This window comes from Drosophila elegans, unplaced genomic scaffold (genome assembly GCF_018152505.1).
Source record: "Drosophila elegans isolate 14027-0461.03 unplaced genomic scaffold, ASM1815250v1 contig_208, whole genome shotgun sequence".
Classification (NCBI taxonomy): domain Eukaryota; kingdom Metazoa; phylum Arthropoda; class Insecta; order Diptera; family Drosophilidae; genus Drosophila; species Drosophila elegans.
Window position 1 is genome coordinate 11,898,201 of NW_024545578.1, and position 24,040 is coordinate 11,922,240.

The 24,040-nt window shown below is 36.2% G+C and overlaps 1 protein-coding gene across 1 annotated transcript in view; it reads right to left on the reverse strand.

Moving 5' to 3' along the window:
• Positions 1-23,685, reverse strand: part of LOC108135564 (ecdysone-induced protein 75B, isoforms C/D) — a 101,953-nt gene extending 78,268 nt beyond the window's left edge. Inside the window, exons 1-2 of the mRNA XM_017256321.2 lie at positions 23,552-23,685; positions 21,296-23,426 (exon numbers count right to left, since the gene is read on the reverse strand). Coding sequence (XP_017111810.1) covers positions 21,296-22,691 — 1,396 coding nt within the window. The 5' untranslated portion in view covers positions 22,692-23,426; positions 23,552-23,685. The remainder of the gene's footprint in view (positions 1-21,295; positions 23,427-23,551) is intronic.
• Between the last annotated feature and the right edge of the window lie 355 nt (positions 23,686-24,040).

Below are 24,040 nucleotides of genomic sequence, written 5' to 3' on the forward strand. Positions count from 1 at the left end.
GGAAATGCCGAAAGTTTTGGGAAAGATTTTTTGAGCGCCGGGCACAGTCTCAGTGTTCAGAATTCAGTATTCGCGCAGCGAGCGAAGAACGCAGAATAATAAGCAAAACAACAAGCGCGGGGCGCCAAAGCCGAAATGCAGAAGCAGAAAAATCGCAAGTTTCAGTCAGCTGTTTCGGTTGTTTTTGCTTTTTTTGGGGCCGGCCAATGGGGCTATAATAAAGTGAACTGCTTTCTGGGAGCTTTGCACTGCTTGCAAGCGGTTTGGGGAAAGCTTTCGAGTGATGGCGCGTGGATTTAAAAATCAGTTTGATTTTTCGTTTAAATATATTCTTTTGAAAAAAAAAAAACATAAAAAAAGAGATTATGTTTGACAATAAATCAAGATAATTAATTTTTCTACTTAGTTTAAGGCCTTTTCTTTAATTTTGGAAAATAAGTGGTTTGTTTCAATTATCTTAAAATAATATTAGATTCCGTTTTTACAAATTTTTTGTACTTATTAAAGAATTTTAAAATAGCGAATGTTTAGGTTGTGCTATATATTTCAATAAGTATTCACAACTTATTTTATTTAAAAGAATTTAATCTTCCAATCAAGTCATTTATAAGAAACCAAATTGTTCACAATTCCTTTTACCAATCCCCTCTACTAAGAATCGTTATTGACCCAGACAGAAGTGATTGGCTCAGGTTGATGACGAACATTTAACCAAATGGAAAACTATCAGATTGTGGCCGCCAAAACCCAACAACCGAATTGGAGACCGCAACTGAAAAAATCCTCAGCCGAATGGTGATTACCAGTCCGGTTGGCAACAGAAGCTCCAAAAACGTTGTCCTGCCCGCCGAGGGCCAAAAAGCAGAAACAGCAACAAAAGCGGAGCGGGCCAAAGTTAAATGAACTGTGAAAATGCCAATGACAGAAGAATTATTCAAGGCCGCACTGACGAACAGCGAAACGAACAAAAACGAGGCGTGAGAAAGGCTTCGGCGATGGCCAGTGGCAAACAAAAACAAAAGGCAACTAGAGCTACAGCAGAAACCACTCAAAAAGTTTCCAAAGAGCCGCAAAATAAATCCCAGAACACAACAACCAAAGGAATCCCAATTAAAAATAGAAAAACCTTTTATCGGTCAATTAAATGGATGTTACCTACTTTGAAGCTTACCAGTTGCCATAGTCTGGATGCAGACAACTTATTATAATTACAACAAGTTAATCATTTAGGCTTAGAAAATAATAAAAATTGTATAGTATAAAAGACTTAAGAATTCAAATATAACAGAAAATAGAAAAGAGACAACAATTGATTAAATTCATGGCAGAATGAACCAATCTATGAGCCAATAAATCTTTGTACAGCAACAACCTGTAACATAAGCTGAATAAAGTGCAAAGCTAAAAACTTTTGTAACTCTTCTAAAATCCAGCAAATGTAGCTACAATAAACACATTCGACGGCAATTAAAATTGCCCATTAAGATCAACCAGCAAGAGGAACTATTAAATGAGCGCAGCACACCAGCAACATGAGCTACATTTAAGAGAAAAAAAGTACAAAGACTAAATGTTAGGTAAGTCATAGTCTGTGGCTTGTGCAATGCGAATGGGACAGAATCCTTGAGCTACATAGAGATTGTCCTAGCCAGCAACTAAGTCACCACTATTTCTGCTCACAGTCCCCGCGTTTCCTGGGATTTTCCAGCCAGCCAAGAGTGACATTGAGAACTGTAGCAAAATGTCAGCGAACGCATTTGAACTTTTCATTGCTATTGCTGCAACTCCCCACGTAAATCGAGGGATGGAGGGGGGAGGCCACCATTATCTCCGCCCACTGAGGCCGTGCCTCTGGGTCTGCCCTCAATTCGGATTCGGCTGCCATGTTGCACAATCCCGGCCAGCCAGCCAGCAGTCGCAGCCAGCGATTCTGTGTCGTTGCACGGGTTCAGGGTCACTTCGCTTTGCACTCAGCGCCCAACAGCAGCATCAGGGTGTGGGTTGAAGTTGAGCCACTTGGGCTGCTGAACACTGAGAAAAACATTACGCAGTGATTTCAAATTAAGATAAAAACTACAATAGTTAAATTTAAATAAGCTTAAAGCTTATGTTTAATTTCTCTTCTTCTTGAAGATCAGTTTTAATAACTCAACTGTGCTTTAGTTGATAAAAATGCAATATCAAAATTTAACATACGAAAACACAAATTTTTGGTGAATTCAAAACACTTAGAAATTTGTGTCTCAAATGTATGCTATGAAAATGAAAGCCAAAATATTACTTTGCATACTTTTAAAAAAAGTCATAAATATTAATAAAAAATTAGCATGTTCGAGTAAAATAAACATATTATTTTCTGTGCAAAACGGCTTATGTTGCTAACACTAGTGCTCCATTAAACGTGCTAGGCGCCAAACGGTGTGAAAATAAAAAGCACTTAACCAACAGCAATTCGCCACTGATTCGATTAGGCAAACAGAGCTGAGAACTGAGAATTGAAAGGCTAAGGGGCTGACTTAATGGAAAACCTCTTTTTATTAGATATTGGAAGGTGGCAGCCGGACTTGGTGAGCACAGATAATTGTAGTGAACGAAATTAAGAATTTAAAATGAATTAATTTTAGAATAATCTTTGGATCGACTCTTATGCTACTTATATGGCGAGTATAAAGGTTCTTGTTTTGTGTTTTAAGGTAAAAGAATGTTGAGGTTCAAAAGACTAGCCTCAACAACATATAAAATCGTTTGATTCGCTGACGTTGTATCCTAATGCACACTCCCCATAAACTCAACAAAGCATGCATATACATTTATAGTGTGGATAACCTTCAATGTCTATTCAACTCTCGGGGAAATTCGTCCAAGGACATGAACTGTGTTTGCCCCTAAAGAGAATCGACTTCATGCAAATGGAACAGAAATCGCCGATAAATGGTGACCCTCTGTTTTCCTACCTCCTGTGGCAGTCATGAGATATGTAAAAGAAATAATGAAAGAAAAACAATTTCCAAATTTTAATTAAAACCGAAAACCGAACCAAAATAGGGCCATCTGACGCAGTACATTTGTCACTCTGTGTTTCTGTATTCATGGTATGTCATTGTCCTGGATAAAGTGCAACGACTTTGGCCTTTCAAAATGTAACGAAAAGTGCGTGAAAAGCTTGGAAAAGCTTTGAGCTGGGCTTTCAAGAGAAAAAAGCTAAATGATTCTCAACTAAACCGTTTTAGGACTTTAATTGTATTGCAAAAAAAATACAAATTATTAGAAAAAAAAATACTAAAGGAATAATTTAACAAAATAAATAAATACCATTTTTGTTTTGGTTTATAAGAAGTAAGTAAGTTATCCTTAGGTCTTTAAATTAAGGTCTACAAAAGACAAAGTACTTACAAATTTTATCATTCCAAAATTGTATATTATTTATTCTCCAACTTCCAGTTTTTAATATGCTTAATATTTTGTATTATCCCTACGTTTTAAGAACTAATTTATCATTCAAATTCCTACAGCAATAAGTTTTTCTCTCTCAATTACACATAAATAAATAATAAAATAAATGTTTACACATTCCATCACATCGTAAATATTTAATGGTTAGATATAATGAAATGGCTAGTATTCATGACAAAAATTCTGATAGCAAACGCATAAATATAATTTCTATTCTCCAATCAGCAGACAACAAAAGCGGGCGACAAAAGATATTCACAAAAACAAACAGAGAAAAAAAGAGAGAGAACAAGAGAGAAAATAGAATGGGAATGGGGGTGATTTAGGGGGTGGTTGCAGAAGAGAGTGTGAGTGAGAGTGCGTGAATGTTGGGCCCTCTCAGATACAGATACACATACATATACATGTACAGAATCACATAAACACATATACCACCGCATACTGGGACAGCACTTGGCCCAGATTATTTTGAAGGTCGCGTATTATCGACGGTCGTTCACCTATTTACTCGGCAAACAACAAAAGCAACAAATAAGGCACCGACAGCGACGCCGACGTCGACGCCTGCTGCGGGTGGGCTGTTGCGTTATTTTTTTCTTTTCTCCGTCTGTTTTTTTGGTATGTACTATGTTTTTAGGAACGTAAAATAATAAATAATATATTATATACAGTGAATGCTATTTACAAAAAATATTCTCTGCTATATTAAAATTATTTTCGGAGAGTCTAAGCTAACTGTAAAAAATATTTAAAAAAAAATTTATTATTTCACAAGAGACTTTTTGAAAATTATCTTCATTTATTTGAGGTTGATTTTAATAATAGACTCTGAGTCTCTGACTTAAGTATATTTTCTAATTTATTATTTAAATATTTATTTATTTTAGTTGTTTAAAAATTTATTTATTTATATTTTTGTAAATTTTTCTTATTGTTAATAAATATAAATAAATTCAAATTTTGTAATTTGCTGTTCCTTAATTGAAGAAACGTTTGCAATTCGAATCTAATTAACAATTGATTTTCTCATACGATTTTCGAGCGCCTACTGTAAATATTTAGGTATGTTTCATGTGTATAAGCAGATCTGTGTGTACATATTTTTCTCGCCAGTGTTTTGACATTATGTGTATATTTAATCAGCAGTTTCCACGGATATGGTTGCTTTTATTGTTGCTGCGGCGCGTGCGACATTTGTTGTTGTGTTTATTGGGAAAGCTCTTGTAAAAGGAAGCGGGAAAATTATGCGGAAAAGCTTTTGGAGGAAGTATTGAGGCAGTCCGCAAACATTACCACACACAAGAATATGGCTCTCCTTTTTTCGTACGTATTTTTTGACAGTTAATGCGCATTAGGTGAGCCAGCGAAAAAATAAACAAAACGCTTTACAAATACCAATACTCTTAGGAGGTTAATAAAAAAAAGGGGCGTCAAATTGTTGATTTTCAATAAGCTAAAACACATGTGGCTCCTTAAATTTTTGACTGCCTGGCTCAAGGCGGGGGAAAACTTGGGTGGGTGGCTAACATATAACGGTGAGGGAGGTTATGTATCCTTCATTTGCAAAGTAGGCCGACGAAAGCTTGTATACAGTTAGGTCATTAGGTCACGACTGTGTAAAAGAGATGGAAGGCTTTCTGAAAGAGGAGAGTTGGAATCTTGATGGGATGCAATCAGGAAGTTTCGCATTGAACATAAAGTTAAAAGTACTAATTTGAAAATTATAATTTTTCTAACAACTAATAACTAACTAATAAATATTTAAAGCTAAATACAATAATAAAACAAAACTTCTAATGATATAAAAATCAAGGATAGAAATATGATTGATCAAATTTACACAGCGAAGAAAAGACTGTTAGTTCAACTTGAATTTAATTTCTTCAATACATTAATAGCAAATAATTCCAAAAAAAATCATACATCTATCGACCCAAAATGACAACGCAAATACTCATAAAATAATGTTGAAATATAAATACATTATCCCAAAAGACATGAAAACACATTTTTAATGTGAATCCAACTTTTCCATCAGAGCCTAAATAGTAAGGACCCTACAAATATTTTTTGGGAAGAGAAAATTCAGTGCTTTTATTTTAGAGAAGGCGAGAGAAAAGTAAAATAAAAGCGAGAAAAAAATCTCATTGGGCCAATGGGGCGTATGGGTTATTTTTAGCACAAGCAAAAAGAGAAACCTAGCACAACAGGCTCAAACTTGAGGCTGCAAAAGGGAGGGAGGAATTTAAGTGGGTGGTTCTTAGGGGGTTGGGTTGAGAGGCCTGCGTACAAAGCAGCTTACACAGGGGGTTTCGACTTCGCTTGGGGGGGTTTGACACATTGACCATGAATTTGCTTTTACCAGCTGGAAAAGTGGTATGAAAAGAAGAAACAATGGAAGCTAAAACACTTTTACAAAACAAGTTTTCATTAAATAAAAGTAAAACAAATTGTGACAAGTCATGCTTAGATGGATTATTTTTTTTACTATAGGTTTTATAATCAATCATGAATTAAAAAGTGCCAATTTGATAAAATCGTACTCAATTTACGCAAATAAATAATAAATTACTGCAGAATTTTTATCACAGTGCAAATTTAGGTGAGGGCCAACGGAAAATTTGTATATCCTGTCAGCTTGGGAATGTTTTCCGCTCTTCACCATTAATGCGGTTTAAAATCATTAATCATATTTTTTTAGCAAGCAAATGGCATTTAGACTTGTCAATACGACTAGTAAATTCAATTAAGTCATGAAAAGTAAACCCCAATAATGAAAGAGAGAAAAACGAGTGGAACAGTGAAGGAGCCCTGCGAGCAATTTCCACGAATTGCTCCATTAATAACACTAGAATTAACCGAAAGGTTACTAAAAGTCAAGGCCACCAACGAAATTCGACACATGCCCGGTCGAAAAAGAACAAAAACGAAAGAAAAGCACAGGAAGAGAAAGGCTGATGGATTTGTATGTGCGAGAGCGATAGAGACGGCAAGCTGGCACATTGACAAAGTGCTAATGCGAGTGAGAGTTATGTGCCAAATTTATAGGCCTCGTTCTATTGGATGTGGTAGCAATCAACTCGGTTAACAGCCCACTACGCCTGCCAACACCCAAACCGAACTTAATGGCTGTAAGGAATTGTAAGGCAACATTAGGGTCCGTTAAGGAAAGGAAAAGCCCGAGGAGAAACGTGCAAAGTTCATGAGAAATATGTCGAATTCGTTTCTCTGCTGGGTGAAACGCTTAATTAAATTTGTTCTTGCCCGCAAATTCATCAAAAAAAGGAGAGAAGCCGAAAATAAACAACAACATTAACTAATGGTTTCGTTTGCTCAAGGTTAAGGTCGCTTTTGCTATTAAGCGAGTTTGTCTGTGAATCCATGTGTTTAAGGTGATATTTGCTTAGGATTATGTTGGATTAATAATAACATAAATGAGGACAACAATGGGTGGTAGTCTAGAGTGAAATAAGTCAAAAAATTGGTCAGTAAGGTATTTTTGTTTTAGTAATAGTACCGTCTTATTAAAACATTATAAACATATTTCCAATACAAACGAGTTGTACCCAAAACGCATTCGCACAATTGGTTAAATTGTTATATGCTTGAAAGTTTAAAAACAACAAAGAAACAAATCATAATTTAGTTAAAATTATTACACAAACAATAATAATTAGACTGTTTTTACTATTTGTAATTATTATTATTTTAAAAAATAAAATAAAATTTTTGAGAGTGCCTCACGCCATCTGTTGTCAGGTGGAGAAACTTTAATGCAATTGCATAGAGTGCAACGAAGAAAAGCTTTATCAGAAATTTTCCAACTGCATTAGACAAAAGTTTTCCGGAAAAATGGAAAAGCGACGGCACCCAAAAGCTTTTCCATATGCACTTCGGTTGCATTCACAGCTATAAGTCGTGGCTAAAAGCTCTGCGAAATAAGTGAAACTATTTAAATGTTTTAATTGCAAACTATAGACAACTCTGCAATTTGAAGAGAGTGCACTCAGAGAAATTGAGAGAAGAGGAGAGAGCTTTCTGTATTCATGTGCAGATGAAAAGCCACAAGTTGCCGCCAGGAAGTGCAACAGTTGCAAGGGCAAGGAGAAACTGACGAACAGCTGTTCAAAATATAAAACACAGAAAAAACTAATGGAGCTTAAACCTTACTTTCAACAATATGACTTAAATTGATACAAAAATTAAATTAATTTTTCCATATGTCAATGTTTTAAACTGAATAGTTAAGGCCAACTCATAAAAATATTTATTTTACATAAACAAATATATAAACTCTCCAAGAAGAAAATTTAACATAGATAAATTGGCAATTGGATACACAAACTTGATATTTTAATAATGTATTTTAACAAACTGAAAAGTGTTTATGTTTCAGTGTAAGATTGCACCCCCATTTTTCTGCCCGTGTAGTGCAGCCGCATCCTGCACCAAGGATCCGACATTGAGCTGCCCTTGATCGCAAGTAACCTTCAGCGCAGAGCTTTCGCCCTCCGAGCGCCAAACTGGAAAATGTCGAAAATTAAAAGCCAACCTCCCTAGTTGCCAAGGAGATGGGCACAGAGTCCTTGCCCAGGGGGTTATAATTGACTGGGGGCCCTATGGCAAAGGTAAGACCCGGCTTAATTGCCAGTTAATTGACTTTGAGTGGCATTAACCGACATCCCAGAGAGTGACTTACATTTAATTGGATCTGACAACCGAAACAAGAGGCAATTCAGTACATACCTGCAATGAAATAAGAAGAAGAAGGCGAGATTAATTATAAGTATTGTAATGTGGGTCAGATTTTGGGGAGTCAGTGGGTTAAGTTTGGTCTTCTAAGATTTGCAGACATCGCGTCCCCAACATTTATCCGTTTGTTTTGCACACATTTTCACAGTTCTCTGCCCGGTTTTTGTGTTTTTATTGCGCAAAGCGCACATGCCAACGACCTTGACCATCACAATTTATTTTCATTTTACTTTTTGCCTCCCTCTCGCGCCAGTGTGTGAGTGAGAGTGTGGAGCAAGTGACACACATTACGTAGGTCCCCATTTAGTCGCTTACACAAGACCTCGGGCAAGGCCAGCCTCTCTCCGCCCCCTGCCCACTATACATTTCCCTATCTTTCTCTCTCAGCCCCTTTTTGTGGCTGTTTTGTTATTATTATTATTATAAGTTTTTATTACACCCTCAAGTGTGTCGCAAGCTGGCCATATTTTAAACGCGATTTCCCATTGTGCAAATAATTATCAAGATTATTTAAGTTGATTGCTAACAAATATTTTTAGAAGTCATATTATTAATATGTGAATTCAAATTTAATTAAATGCTTTTTATTATAATAAGACTTTAAGCCAATAAAATTTAGACCTTGAATACATTACAATTTTAAGCTAACAATTTTATATATAGCTTAGCCTCATACCTGAGGAGTTTATGTGTAAATAAATTTATATTTACGGATTTTTTAAATTAAATAAAAATAAATAAAAAACATTTTACTCTATGTTTACGTATAACAGAACAAAAAAATCGGTTACTTAACATTTACAAAATATATCTGATAAAATGAAATTGCTCATCTCAATATTGTTTTATATATTAATACCTACTTCCTCATTGCAAATCGATTCGTGTCATTTATCTTCTGTCAATGAAACATTTAAATAGCACTAAGGTTTATTTAGATTTTGTTTCCTCTAATCGTGCACCTGTTATCCCACCTGCCCATCTTTCCCCTTTTCCCCAAATCTCCCAAGCTTATTAGAAAACTTGATGCGGAAACTGGCGGTCGACTAACCGACATCAAATCGTTCAATATTGCACCGCACTCAGAGACAAAAATATATATTTTCAATGTCACAAAACGGACGAGTCGAGTGGGGAAATCTATATATACATATGAAATAGAGTAATGTGGGTGAGGTCAATACAGCAATACAGACCTATAAGCTACGTCAAAGCACAATTGATGTTTGAGTGAGTGGATTTGCGGTGGCAACTCTGGCAGCACAGTGGGCAAAATGCCAAGGAAATTACCCAAGGCACGGAAGTGAGCCAAGGCTTCTCATCGAATATTTCCCCAAAACAAAATTTTGCCAGTAACAATAATAACGAAAGGGGGAGAAGTTATGAAACAGCCAAATATAGAAGAAAACAAATTGGGAAAGATTGAGAAAGTCGCAGGGCAAAGAAAATTGGGTTAGTATACCAGAAAAAAAATATCAAGAAATCAATGGAAAAAATCAATGTTCATTACTTTAAGTGTTGGTAAGTGATGGAAAAATGGCAATTATAAGTTGACATTGACATTGATTATCAAGAAACACACAGTCACGTATCAAGAGGAGGAAAGTAATATTGCGAGAGTGGGAGTCCGTCCATTTCGTCCTTATCCTTGTCCTTGTGCGTTCATTATACAATCCAAAGAGCACGCGCCCAGACTTTTGTTGCCGTATTTGTAGTTGTCAACGCATGCACATTTCATTGCCATCTTGCAGTCCACACATACAAGTAGCAAACACCCCCCCTACGCACATATACACACACAGCCCACAGCATGGCCCTGACCATGAACAAGGACTTGTCAATTTCAGCAGCCGCAGAAGCAATATACACGGAAAAATATAGAGAAGAAAATGTATACGATTTTCATAACTTATGAGAACCATTGCTCAATTTGTTAATAAAGCATATAACTTTAAGCCTAATGTAATATTTTTTGCATCTTTCTATAATTTATTTCCGGCTGTGAACCATTATTAAAATGACAATTTACGATGAAAAACAATAATAAATAATTTAATAAAATTACTGCCAACAAAAAGAAAACTTTTGTTTAAATCATTCCTTTGAATTATTTCATTAATAGTGAAAGATTTGAAGTCTGCCAAACCATATAGAATATTTATGTTTAATTTATTTTGTACACAGTAAAATGACTATAAATTCTGATGATTTAAGACAACATTGCGTATAAGTGATAAATTGAAAATCTTATTAGGCCGAATTAACATTAAACTAATGAACTTATGAAAACATATTTTATCCAGAAAAGAAAATTTAAAATGTCCAAAACAAAAACAATAAAATACAATTTATTTTTTAGAGTACAAATTTAGCAAATATGTTAAAAACACACTCTGACAAAACTGCTGAAGAGCGAGGAAAACCAGCGGGAACTTTTCTGTTACGTGAGAGTAGCCATCGTAATTTAATTTTGTGTTATGAACACAGTTTGTATTGCGTCCTTTCCAAGGTCCAACCCAATTGTATTACGAAAACCCAAAGTTAAATGTAACTTGACCGAGTTATTTAACTATGCAATTCGATTTTAAGCAAGCAAGATGATAGCTCTTAATTCATAACATACAGTTTAATTGGGCTCAACCCTTCAATTGGTTCAATTTTCTTATGGACAGAGGAGAAATTCAGAATGGTTGTATCAGACTTATATATAATTTAGATTTATTATATAATTATTGGTATTAGATATATATATAATTTTATCATTTGGAAAATATAATAAACTTTTTATTGATATTTTCAAAGAGTTTGAATTAAGTAAAGTGAAATAGTATCCCTTACTAACAAACAGCTGCCCGATGTGCAATGCACAAGCAAATAAATATGTTTCACCTTATAACTGAGCAGATATCGAACTATTCCCCAGAAATCTTATAGTAATCAAATCAGACTGATGTTTACTTTCCACTAGTGGGTCAACGACACCAGATAGTGTTGGTATCACAACCGATCCGATGTAGTCTATAAGAAATAAGCAATCAAACTTTTGCCTGACACACTAACCCATATATGTAGGGAAGCGCCTAGGGAACTGGAATATTTATGAGCTCGGGCAGGGGGGAGAAATGTCAAGTGCTTTGGCCCTGACCTGACCTCCGCTACAATGTCGGGTGCCCACGCTATAACCCCTATAGCCCAGCCCCTAACTATTCCGAACTAAGAGCCCGGCAAAGCAACAATGTTTAGTAGTAGAATGCCATCAAAAATGGTAGCCCCCATTTACCTGGGGGGTGCTAAGTTTTAACTTTCCTTCTCTTGCCCACAAAACCCCCATATTTGCCTTCTCTTTCTGTGCTCCATGTACTCTCGCCGCCATCTCTTTCGCTCTCGGAAGTGGGTAAGAAAATTTCATTGCCATCACGTTCAATGTCAGGTTCATGCGCATCGCCATCGCCTCGAAATGCAAGGCAAAGGTTATGCAGCTGCAGCTCATTGAAGGTTGAAGGGGGTCAAATTGTGGGTGGCACAGACCACAGACCACTGGGTGGTGCCACGTTCGGCGGTTGTAAGGTCACTGTCAAGTGGCAATGGCATGTCCAAGGATGAGCCATTCAAGTAGCGACGTGTGCGGATACTTTCGGTATTTGTTTGGGTTAATAAGGTCCTCACGTACCGGTTAACCGCGGGTTTCGAAAGTGGCCTGCATATTAAGTCAATCAATATTGGCCTTTAAACTAAGTTTCAGTAAAATTCACTGGGCTTACGTATTTTTAATGACCAATTTCAACAAATTTGCATACAGTTACTTCTAATTTGTCCAGGAACCAGTAATTTCCTGTGAAGGAATATACTTTATTGATCAGAATTTGCAGACATGTTTCTTCTATTAAAAGAAATTGGGAACTATTAAATTGGGCACTATAAAAGCAAGCTAGTCAAATGTTGGCCACGCCTTTTTTTAATTTAATGACACATACAGTTTTTATTTTAGAGAAAAGTTGTTACACACAAACTCTTCATGTATGCAATTTATAGTAACAGAAGTTTATTTATTTGAAAGATTATGTTTCATTAAATTTTACTTCAACAATATTTTTTGTTTTTCACCTAGTTAGCCGCTTGTATGTACCAACCCGACTGAAGGTAACCCAAATGCTAGCCAAAGAACCTGAACACCGTCAACAAACCGTGTTATTGACCTAAGTCAAGGGCACTGCACTTGAGCTATATCTCACAGGACGGAGTGGGATGGCAATAGCATATAGACGGGAATGCAGATTGCAGATTGGAGTACAGCCGCGATTCGAATCGCAGCGAGTTGGTTTTGGAAGTTTGGGGGCAAAAACAGGAGATCAGAGGGAGTGGAGGGAGTTTTAGGCGCGCAAATAAACAAAAAGCAGATCACAAGAGGAAAATGTATAAATAGCGCCCCCAAGTCCCAAGCGTGACGCTCTATCGCCCTCTCTTTCGTTTTCCTTCGGGGCATCTCCCTCTTTCGATATTGTATTTTTAAATTTTTTCAGTCGGTGATGTTGCTTTTGTTGTTTGGGTGAAGTCATGTCGTTGACAATATCAAGGCCAGCCCACCTACCAAAACCAAAGTTCCTTTGCATAGCAAACAATAAATATAAGGATTTAAGTTTAATTTATTTATATGTTTTAATTTTAATTATCAAAATAATTTATATGAATGTAATCAAGTATCTAAATCTGTTTTAAATAAACATTTATACAAATAAAACCATTAAAAAAATACAAACGTTTAAAAAAATTGGGTTTAGATATTCGTGATTCCACAGGATCATTAAATATTGTACATTCGACCGGATGTGAAACCATTTTATACGATAAAGTTCAATAAAAGTACTAAAAATATTTAACTACTAGATCTAATAGTGATTAGCAGGTTAATTTTAAATAATATTTTTGATTAGCTAAGGTATTAGTTTTCTCTGTGCACCTCTTCTTTTCCCGCATCTGTCTCTTTCGCTGTCTCATTCTGCACCCCTATTTCTTTCTCTTTCTCTCTGGGCTGCGTTCTTTGCGATCCACAAGAAGCCAACGACTTTTGCTTGTAGGTCAATGGCACTTGCCTGAGAAACTGAGAAGAAGGTTCCTTATGAGCTCCCTCGGCAACCAGTTTTTATTATTCGCCGATCCTGCTAATAACCAGACGTACTCGCTCCCTCTTCCCCTTTCTTTCCACTGCTGTTGCCATCCTTCTCTGTCTGCCCTACATTGGACCTTTGGTCTGGTTGATTTAATGCTGGTACTGTTGCCACTTCTTCATCTCGGTTTTGATTTTTTCCAGCCTTTTTTCTTCGATGCTTGAACTGTTCTGCATGCTTTTGTTGTTACCAAAGTTCAAGGTCTTCGATTTATCGTCCCTGCCATTGTTCTTGTTTTTGAGATACTTGTTCTTAATACAGTGGGAATTTTTAAGCAGACAAGTGAACTTAAAAGACAAATTTAGTTTATTTTAGGCTTTCCTTAAAATTTTAACAAATAAAAATAATAGCAATCTAACTTATCTTCGTAAAATTTTAAAACATATTGAAGATAAACTTTAATATAATATTTAAAAGTTAATAAATAGTTTAAGTCTTAGCATGAAAAAATGTTGTGCTTAATGCCTTCGTAAAGTTGTTTCAAATTTTATTTTTTTAAAAGGTTATCGTCTTAATTGTTTAAAATAAAGATGCAGAATTTTGGTCGAATTATTCCATCTAAAATTGTGAAGCTACATTTTTTGGGCGACTGTTGTTTGCGTTTGTCTGCAGGGATTTCATTTCGATTTGTTTTTCTTGTATTTTTGAGGAGTCCAGCCAGGCCCTTTGTTAGCCCATTCCCTCTCTCTTTCACTCCCGTTTTGCTGTCTCCCTCTTTCCCTTCCTGTTGTTCTGCTTTGCTGGCCAGCTTAATTATTTAACTTGATTCGAGTTTTTTATGTATGCAATTCTCTGCTGTCTGCTCCTTTTTTTCTCCACTTTTTTTTGCGCACTTTTGATTTTCTTACTCATTCTGCATTTTTCACTTCTGTGGTGCATTTAAATCGACTTTGAGCTTCACTTATTTCATGTAATTAAGACGTTTCCGGTTCATGACCTAAATGTGCAATTTAGGGCAGCTACGGGGTGGCACATGAAATGTAGAGTGGTTTTTTAAATGTTGTGGCGTTGATATTTACATAAACATTGGGGAGTGCAAGTCATTGTGTGTAAATATGACTCAAGAGGAATTAAAAGTTAGCACCAAGTTCACAAACTAGTTCAATTTGCTTTATATGATCCTGTAGTGCAGCGAAGTTTAGAAGAATCACGTGGTGAAATTAAAATGCCAGAATGTTTTATTAGGCAACATATAATATCAATTGTCAGACAAAAAATCCATTCTCATATTTATTAGATATGGCTATGGCTTTAAGAAAGTGGTTTCGTACTTAAATTTTGTTTTCGAATTATTTTTCTAGATCTAAAAACATAATTCACGAAAAAAAAAAACATTTCCGAGAAACCCAAATAAATACGACCTCCACTTTGATGATACCTTGAAAGAACGCTCGGATTTATGTCTGAGAATTTGCGTGCTCATAGTGTTTTCCATCATTTCGTCATCTAATTCAAGCTGACATGATTCAGTTTGGTGCCAGTTAAAAGAAATTTAAAGCTCTCCACTAACTGACTCAGACTTTGAAACCATCGAAATCATCGCAGTAAACACGGAACGTGTCTATGTAAAAATGTATCACAATAGAAATAGTGGCAGAGTTCATGAGCGGGGAATGAAAAAGAGTGAAACGATTAAAAACTCAACAGTTGTAAAAATAGTTAAGATAGTTAAATATCAACCAGAAAAATACAAAATAATGTTCGGATTAATGTTGAAAGTCCATTATTTTAATAACTTATTATGGCTTTTGTCTCATTAAACTACCCACATAAAAAAAATATATATACTTTGTTTCTGTTAAAGTAAACCTATACAGTTTGAACCAAGTTGCTAGATCGTAGTCCACTATGATTAATTTTTCAGAACAATTAAATTTTTTTAATATTATACTTTTATCGAATTTTGGCTCATGTGTCAGTCTTGTGAAAAAATACCAGCATATAGCTGGGCAAAATTCTATTCAATATGGTGCATACTAACTGGTACCTTTGGTGTGGGTTACGCGATGTATTTTATAATTGATATTACCAATTATATAAGTATGTTAATGAATTTAGTCAGCTATACAACTGCTTCAATGGATTCAGAAAAATATAAAAATGTGTTGTTGTTTGCGTGGGTTGATGTCTCTTTTATAATGATTTTTTCCATACTGTATATTTTGGCAGGGGTTTCTATGCTGCTGGGAATGAGAATAGTAAGTTAAGTTCATAAAATCATTTAACTAATATTTTATTTAACACTGATGCAGAACTCAAAGATGCTTTTTAAACTTGGAAAAGTCCTAAGCTATTTCTTTGCAATATATACCTGGCAGTTTATCTTAACGACAGGTAAGTTTTAAAAACAATGTTTTTAAAATCACGCTATTATATTGGCAATTAAAAAATGTTCTTACTTTATAACATTTTTCTGACCTCTATAAGTCAAAGGCTAGTCATATTAAACATTGTTTCAGCTTTAATTAAATAATTAATAAAAATATGTAACTATACGTTTAATGTACCCAAAAAGTAAAAACTTGAGTAAAGAACATCATATTCCATTAAAATGCATTTTGATTGTAACTTCCCATTTTCATTTAGTTGTACATTGCGTCTGCGCAGTGCAATTATGCAGATATGAAAGGGAAACCTGGCCCAAAAGCTAACTGGAAGAGAATTTTCGGTTGTATCCAATACTCGAATAGAATATTCGAACCAAATTGAAAGTGCGGTCTGACGATTGTATACATTTATAGATAAAACTTTGTGAAAAATCGAGACAAACAAAAGGAATGGCAATAAAAGGTCGGCTTGCAATACTGTTTACTTGTTAACTCTATAACGTATAACGAATTTGTTTCAAAATTAACAGCTTTGTTTTACGGTATAGATATACGTTATATATTTTCTGTGGCCGTTATTCGAATCGGGGAATGCAATATTAGTTTGCAATCATTGAAAAATCGCTGGGAGGACATACCGCTTGGGTTTGGGATTACCAGCGCGACCTTGTAATTTGGCCTAGTGCGGTACCGTTACGCAGCCTCAGTCTCAATGCGATTGTAACGGTGCTGGCGCGAAGGCGCGAGAGAGGGAGGGTGACAGCTAGATGGAAGGCGGCGCTCAAGTACGTCACTCATACGCCCCGTTGCAACTGTAATCAAATTCACTTTTCGCTAATTGTTTACGCCATCTCGCTTGCTCGTTCAGGAAGTGTTCTAGATTTACGTTACGCCTGCACTTGTCTACGCCCCGCCCCCCGTCCCCCTCCCACCCATCACAACCCCTTCCTCTTTCGGTTCCCCCCTCTCACACATAAACACCCATACATCTGTTTGTGTAATTATTGTATTCTCGCTTTCAGTGTGTCACAATTTTTTTTTGTGCTTTTTGCTTGGTTTTGGTTCTATTGCTTTTCGCTATTGCTTTTTGCTTTTGCCTTTTGTGTTTCTCTTCCGCTTCTCAATGACCTTGTGTTTTTTTTTTATTTCTTTTCTAACATTTTTATTGCGCTCGCCCACTTGTAATTCGCATTTTTATACAATTGCACATTGTATGTTATTTTTTTTTTTTATTTGCATTTGGTTGTTGCGATTTTGTTTTGTTATGTTTCGATTTTTTGTTGCTATTAGAACAGGTTTTGTTTTGCTTCGCATGGCATTTTTATCCGCTAGATACTTTTGTTAACTGTTTTTTTTTTTTATTTTTGTCGTAGCCCGTTTATCTGTGTTCGGTTAAGTAACTGAAAAATTGCCATAACCAGACTGCACTTGGCGTGACTTTGTATCAATGTTTTGACGACTAGAATTGAATTATAGTGGAAATCGTTTGGGTTGGGGTGATTGCATTTGAATTAAGCATAGTTCAGGGAGTACAACAGTTATAAATCAATCTGTTCGTTAAACTGTTGTGTAATTATGCGAATATTTTTGAACGTAATTCAGGGCCATCGAGAAAAACTATAGAAAATACATTTAGAAAGTGAACAAAGTTTTTGTAAAGAGATATTGCAAATTTCACTGATCCACATTCTTTTGCACATTCCTTACATAATAAATACAGTTTTTCAATCAAAATTTAGTTGTAACATTATGACTTTTTGGAAAACGAAACAATAAAGGTTTTGTTCTACCAAAAATTTAATCGATTCAATAAAAATATTTAAAAAGTTTCAGCCATGTCTAATCTATTTGATTTCCTCATCAAATTTATTCCTTATAACTCATTAAAATCAAGAATCGTTTAATATTCTATTGCCTTAATAGTTAAGTCATCACAAATTTATACATTGTGGTTAAAGTGTGTATTATAATTTCAATCAATATTCAATTCGGTTAAAAAACATTTACACATTACACTTTTGTATTAAAGGGAAATTAGCAACAAGTAGGTATATTTATTATTAGTTTGTGTAACCTCAAGGTCGAAAAACCCCCAACGCATCACCTCTCCGGCGATCGTTGATCGGTTTTTATAGGCCATAATCTATTTATTTATTCACTTGCACATAGTACAACCAATCCTTAACAAATTACGCGTTTGCCTTTTATTCTTTTAAATAATATAAGTGCTGGTTCTGAGCAAAAATCAACATTTAGTTAGCTCTTTGTGGGTGTTATGTAAGTCTGAGGGAGAGCGCATTTTCACTGGCAAGGTCGTCTGATGACTGGGACTAGGCCAGGCAATCCGGAAAAATAAGTCAAAACGCTGCTAATGACTCAACTGAAAGATGGCCAGAACGCAATAAGGCAATTGCGCTTGCTCTACACCTCAGTATATGCTAAACCTTTCCTCTGCTAATCAAGTTATAGTTTAAGAGCTACTGAGCTAGTTTCAGGCATTTTAATAGGTTCAATTAAAATAATAGATGAAATAACACAGTATATAAATTTATTTATATATTCATGTTATGCAATAGTTATAAATGCCTTTAAAGCAGGGAAATAAACCATGTGTTTCTATCCATAAATTGTTAAGTAATTACTAAATTGGTATAGTTTTTGTGTCAGTAGGTAGTAGTTAAATTGACGTTTTGAACAACCCTTTGCATAACACTATATACTAGTTAATAAAAGTGTTTACACAACAGTTGGCTTACTCGAACAAATGCAACTTTTTCTCACTACTTAGTTGTCAAAGTGAAGTAATAGGGGTACAAATTTATATAAGTAATAACAAATGAGCTAGAGCTGTTTTGGTTAGAGAAATTATTAAATATATATATTTTTTTTACATTTAAAATAAACATAAATAAGAAATAATGGATCCAATTTATCATGTAATATAAAAAAGTGTTGCAATGATCAGTGTCTATTATTAGTTTTTATTCTTTTAATAAGAAAACAATTAAAAACAAATTTTTTAAATAAATAAAATAAAAATATAAGCTTTAAATGATTTTCTCAAATATTTTCTCTTTCAATTTCTTTCGTTATCCCTTGTGTGTTTATGTGCGGCAATTGCCGCCAGTCACTTGTGCAAAATGATAACAATGGAATAAAAATACATTTCATGGGGAATATGGACGTTTATGAGTGCTCTACATACACACACAAGCACCCAGTGTTGACCCATTGCTGATAGGTGTGATGCGTGGAGCTTAAGGTCTCGGATTGGGTTTGGCATTGACATTGAAAACGCTGCTGCCCTACAATCGAGCATTTCCGAAACTGGGGACAACTGGGAAAAATCGAAAACAGGTAGGAAATCGGTAGCCTATCTGCAATCACTTTCACAGCCGACGGCTTGACGGGGAAAAAGGCAAATAAATCTATCGAGTCGGCCCCGTTGGCCTTGACTTTTATTTGCTCAACTCGCAGACTCGTTTATTTATTAGCCAAGCAACAAAGGAGAACGGCAAGAACAACAAGCCGTGGTCCAAGAATTCAGCTCGCCCGACTCTCCATATAAGCACACACGCTCGTATACATATTGTATAACTAAGCGTATCTTGGGGCATGTGCAAAAATAAATAAATAAAAAAATCAATGCGAAATATAAAAAAAACCCACAGCTCAGCCAAATGAAATCATTAGAATACCAAGAGTTCTCAGCCCGAAAATCATTCTCAACTGTCACTTTCATTCGTATATCTTTCGCATTCGTGGAACAGGTTCCTCACTTAGCTGGAAATCCCGATCCAAACATATGATTTAACCTGTATTAAAAAAAAAATGCTGGTCACATAATTAACGCACTACGCTTGATCGTTTAGGTGGAAAAATAAACAAAAATGTGATTAATTAAAGCTCTGAAGGGGGGAAGCCAAACAAAACAAAATTGAAAGTGAATAATTTATGGAAACAAACGCCTGAGAATTCTCATAAATATCACAAAACGAATAATGTTATAAGGAAATCCCATCAAAGTGGGGAAGTTAGATAATTAGCTATTATTAGGTGACAATAACCATAATTAATATAATGCCGTATTTGCATATAAATTGGCTATCAAACGTAAGATTTAATCATATATCAAATAAAACTATTACATAATGTTTTATTATTAAGAATTCCTTATTTCTAACGAAGTTACAAAATAAAATATTTAAATACACTTGGTTATTTAGAAAAACGGAAGCGGAAAAGTAAAATCAGCATTGCAAATGTAACTATAAATAAGAAAAAGAAACAATTTTAGACCTACTGTCGGCAAACAATGCAAATTTTGTAAATATTTCATTTATACGCAATTTCACCCATATAGATTTAATTCCAATTTGGAGACGAACCCAACAAAAGTCAGACATAACGTCAGAGGAAAGCAGAAAAGCAGACAGAGCGGCAAGTTTATTCCAGTTGAAGTTCAAGGTGAGAGAACGAGAGAAGCAGTTGTTGAATACACAAAAAAATTAACACAAATATATATAGGAATATATAATATATTGCTCGCAGCCTTGGCCATGCAAAAAAGTGTGTCGAGAATTGAAAAGGGGAGGGGGACAGCTTGTTGACCAACCCCCGAAAACAATTTCAATTTAAATTGATAATTAAATTAAAATAAAAATTGTTATTTAAGGTGCAGCAGATGATTGGATTGGACGATATATGTACGTGTACAAATGAGTTTATGTATCATTCCCAAAAAGCAATCCTAAATTATGAGGTAATTCAATGATGAATTGCAATTATTTCAGTAGAAATGTTTATGGCCTTGAAACACAAATTTGAAATCGGACTACTGAAGTATAATTCGAATTCCCGAACAGACTTTCACATCTATTATGCCTTGACAAACATTTACTATAACCCCCGTTGACCCAACCCCCAAATGCATTCCATTTTCAAAACGTGCTTCAATTAATATTCTACTCTGCATGTTTTTTGCTTCGTTGGTCTAGAAAGTAAAATTACTCATATTTAGTTTGACCTTTTGTTGGTTGCAACATTACCGTTACTCCCATTTATTCCATAGATATACATATATAAATAAATGTCTCATGTGCAACGACTAACTGTACAAACAGCTCTATTAACCGCTGACTCACAAACGAATACTTGTACATTTTAATTTCCTACATGCCAAGTTTGTCTGGCCCAGTTTTACACTACGCAGCTGATTTTAAAAAGAGATCTGTTGAATTAGTAAGAGAAAATAGTTAATATGATTAAGAAAGATTCTGTAAGTGTAAGCTGGATCTTGAGGATTAGCTTTTTCTTTTGGATTTCCCATTAAATATTGTTTTTGTCAGTATATAAATTAATATCAAATGCATTTGGGTAGATATTTCCCTTAAAAACCATAATTATCTTTGAATTGCAATTATTTGGCAACTTCAAATAACAATTATATTTGTGTAGTCCAGTGCTCATATATATTTTTGTTTTGTAGGAACCTGCCAATCGCTTGTACGACCATAAAGCGATCGACAAGTGCCGTCAGGGTCAACGGGTGGCTAGTTTAACAGTTCGAGTGACTTGACTCTTGGGGCAGAAACTTACCTAGATCTGGAATCGAGCTAGACGGCTCCTCGCCATTGCTGTTGCTGCTGCTGCCGTTGTTGTTGTTGTTGTGGTTGTTGCTGCTTGAATTGCTGTTGTTGGAGCTGGAGGCGTGTTTGACCTTGGGCGGAGGCGGCGGCGGTGGTGGCCGCATCACCGAGTTGCCCAGGTTCGATTGATGCTGCTGCTGTTGCTGCTGGTGATGCATGTTGCTGCTGTGCCCAATGTTGTTGCTGTTGGCACTGCTGCTGCTGCTGCTGCTTGATACCACGGGCGTGCGAAAGATGTGCGAAGAAGAAGAGCCGGCTGATCCCAAGGAGCTACTACTAGAACTAACGCTAGCAATCACATGTTGCTGATGCGACTGATGTTGCTGATGCTGCTGCGATTGATGTTGCTGTTGAAACTGATTCGCGGCAATCACGTTCACGTGTCGCGTGCTGGTGCTAACCACAAACTTGCGAGCCGCTGCCGTGGGTGGTGCAACACCACTGGAGATGTATTGCTGCTGCTGCTGCTGTTGTTGTTGTTGTTGGGGTGGCGGTGGTGGAGGCGGTGGTGGCGGAGGCGGCGGCGGTGGTGCCAGCGGTGGCGTCTGCCTTTGCTGATATTGCTGTTCCATATAAGCGGCAGCACCCCGCCTGGCGATCACCGGGGACACAGGCGCCGACCTGGAATGGTGGTGCAGTGGTGGTGGCGATACCGAATGTCTGCGTGCTGCCACCACCACAGTGGTTTCATCGTACAGGCGGCCATCGCGGATCACGCGGACATGTTGCTGCTGCTGTTGCTGGTGGTGCAGCGGTGGTGGCGATTGCTGTTGTCGCTGTGGTTGCTGCTGCTGCTGCTGTTGTTGTTGTTGTTGCTGCTGGTGATAGTGGTGCAGGGCCGAGGGACTGGCCGAATGGCGACGCGACAAGTGCTGACTGGAGGGTAGGGTTCGGGTGATGATGATCTGGGGCGTGCCCGAGGAGGTGGTCAGCAGAGCAGTGGCTTCGGGTGGTGCAGATCGTGAGCCCACCTGTTGCTGGCCGTATATGTGCTTGACACCGCCGCCCGTGGAGCTGGTGGCTCGCTGCTGGACATACTCCACGCGAGGGGTCAGGATGACCTTCTGGGTGCCGCCGGGCGTGGTCAGACCCGTGGGCTGGCGTGGTGGCACGGTCTGCACCTGCACGTGGGTGTATCGCTGCGGGGTCAAGGTGTTACTGCTACTGGGCTCCCTTTCCAAGTCACCCAGCCGCTCGTTCTCCTCCAGATGCAGCATCTCGAAGTCAATGGGTTCGGTCTTGATCAGCTTCGCGGCGGAACTCGAACCACTTCCGGATCCTCCCGATGATGATGCTGCAGCCGCGGCTGCCTGGACCGCTTCCATGCATTTGAGTTTCTTCAACATGATATATCAAAATAGGGATAATCGCACAAAAATATCAATCTGTCTTAGATATTATCTAAATATGTTGTATGGAAAGTTGCTTTTGTTGCTTGTTTTTTTTGTTTGTTTTGTTGTTTTGTTGTTTGTTTTTGTTTGGATTTGATCCTGAATCACTTTTGCCTCACTTCTGCTGCTTTTTATCCCTTCCTCTGCTTGCTCCTTTATTTTTAAAATCAGTCTCTTCTTCTTTACGCTGTTGTTGTTGTTGCTGTTTTTTTTTGTGGTAATTTGTAATTTGTTTGTTCGCTTCTGCTTTGGATTATCAAAATATTAGTTTTGTCAGCCTTCAAAGTTGCATGAAAAAGTTGTCCTTTTCTTGTTTTTAGTTTTTTTTTTTTTGTTGCTTGTATTTTCTTGTATTCTATTGTATCCTAGAGAATTTGTTGTTGTCCTTAGTCCTTACGTTTATCTTAGCGTTGTTCCTATATACCTGCCCACAGTTGCTTGATCATTACCATATGTCTAAATATATCTGTTGTATTCTGGTTGAGGCTACTTCCGTTGACGATGAGATGAGTTCGACTGAGTTGCGTTGAGTTAAGTTTGATGATCTCGTGCTGAGAGTTCTGAGGCTGATTCCGAGTCTGAGTTCGTTTTAGTTGCTAATAATACTTGATGGTTTATTGTTTGCTGATTTATGCTTCGACCGATCCACAGCAGCGTCTGAGTATGTTTGTAGGTATTTCTTTGAAGTAGCTGCGAAGGATAAAATCGCGTTAGAGCTTACTTTAGAAAAATGGAACATTCGAAAAAGTGCCCATCAACTAATTCTTTCGACTATAACATTTAAAACCTAAAACCTATAGTTTTGCTTCACTTACTTTTTAACAAATTGATGTAAATCGCTCGGTTGATTGTTAAATTGATTGATGTATTGATTGATTAAAATCTTTGAATAATAAGTATAAGAATATATATTTAATGATCGTATTTAGGTGTATAAGGTTTAATCTTTTATTTGTTTGTTTACAAATTGATTTTAAAATTATATATATTCACTGCTTATACTACTTTATATTTTTTACAAGTTAAACGATTCACAAGATTTATTATTTCAATTGGTTTTAGTAATTTTATTCCAAAAATATATGAGTTTTTTGTATAGATATTTCTTAAGATTTTGCACATGAAACACAACGCTTAAGTTGCTTTTTTATTTTCTTTGTTATAAACTTTAAAACCTGAGCAGTAATTTTTGTTCACTTTGTTTTTATAAAGATTTGCGATCTTATACTTTCGTGGAGTAGTTTGGTTATTTTATTTTAAAACACCTCTAGAAAAATATAGTTGAATTGATTTTATTTTTAAGT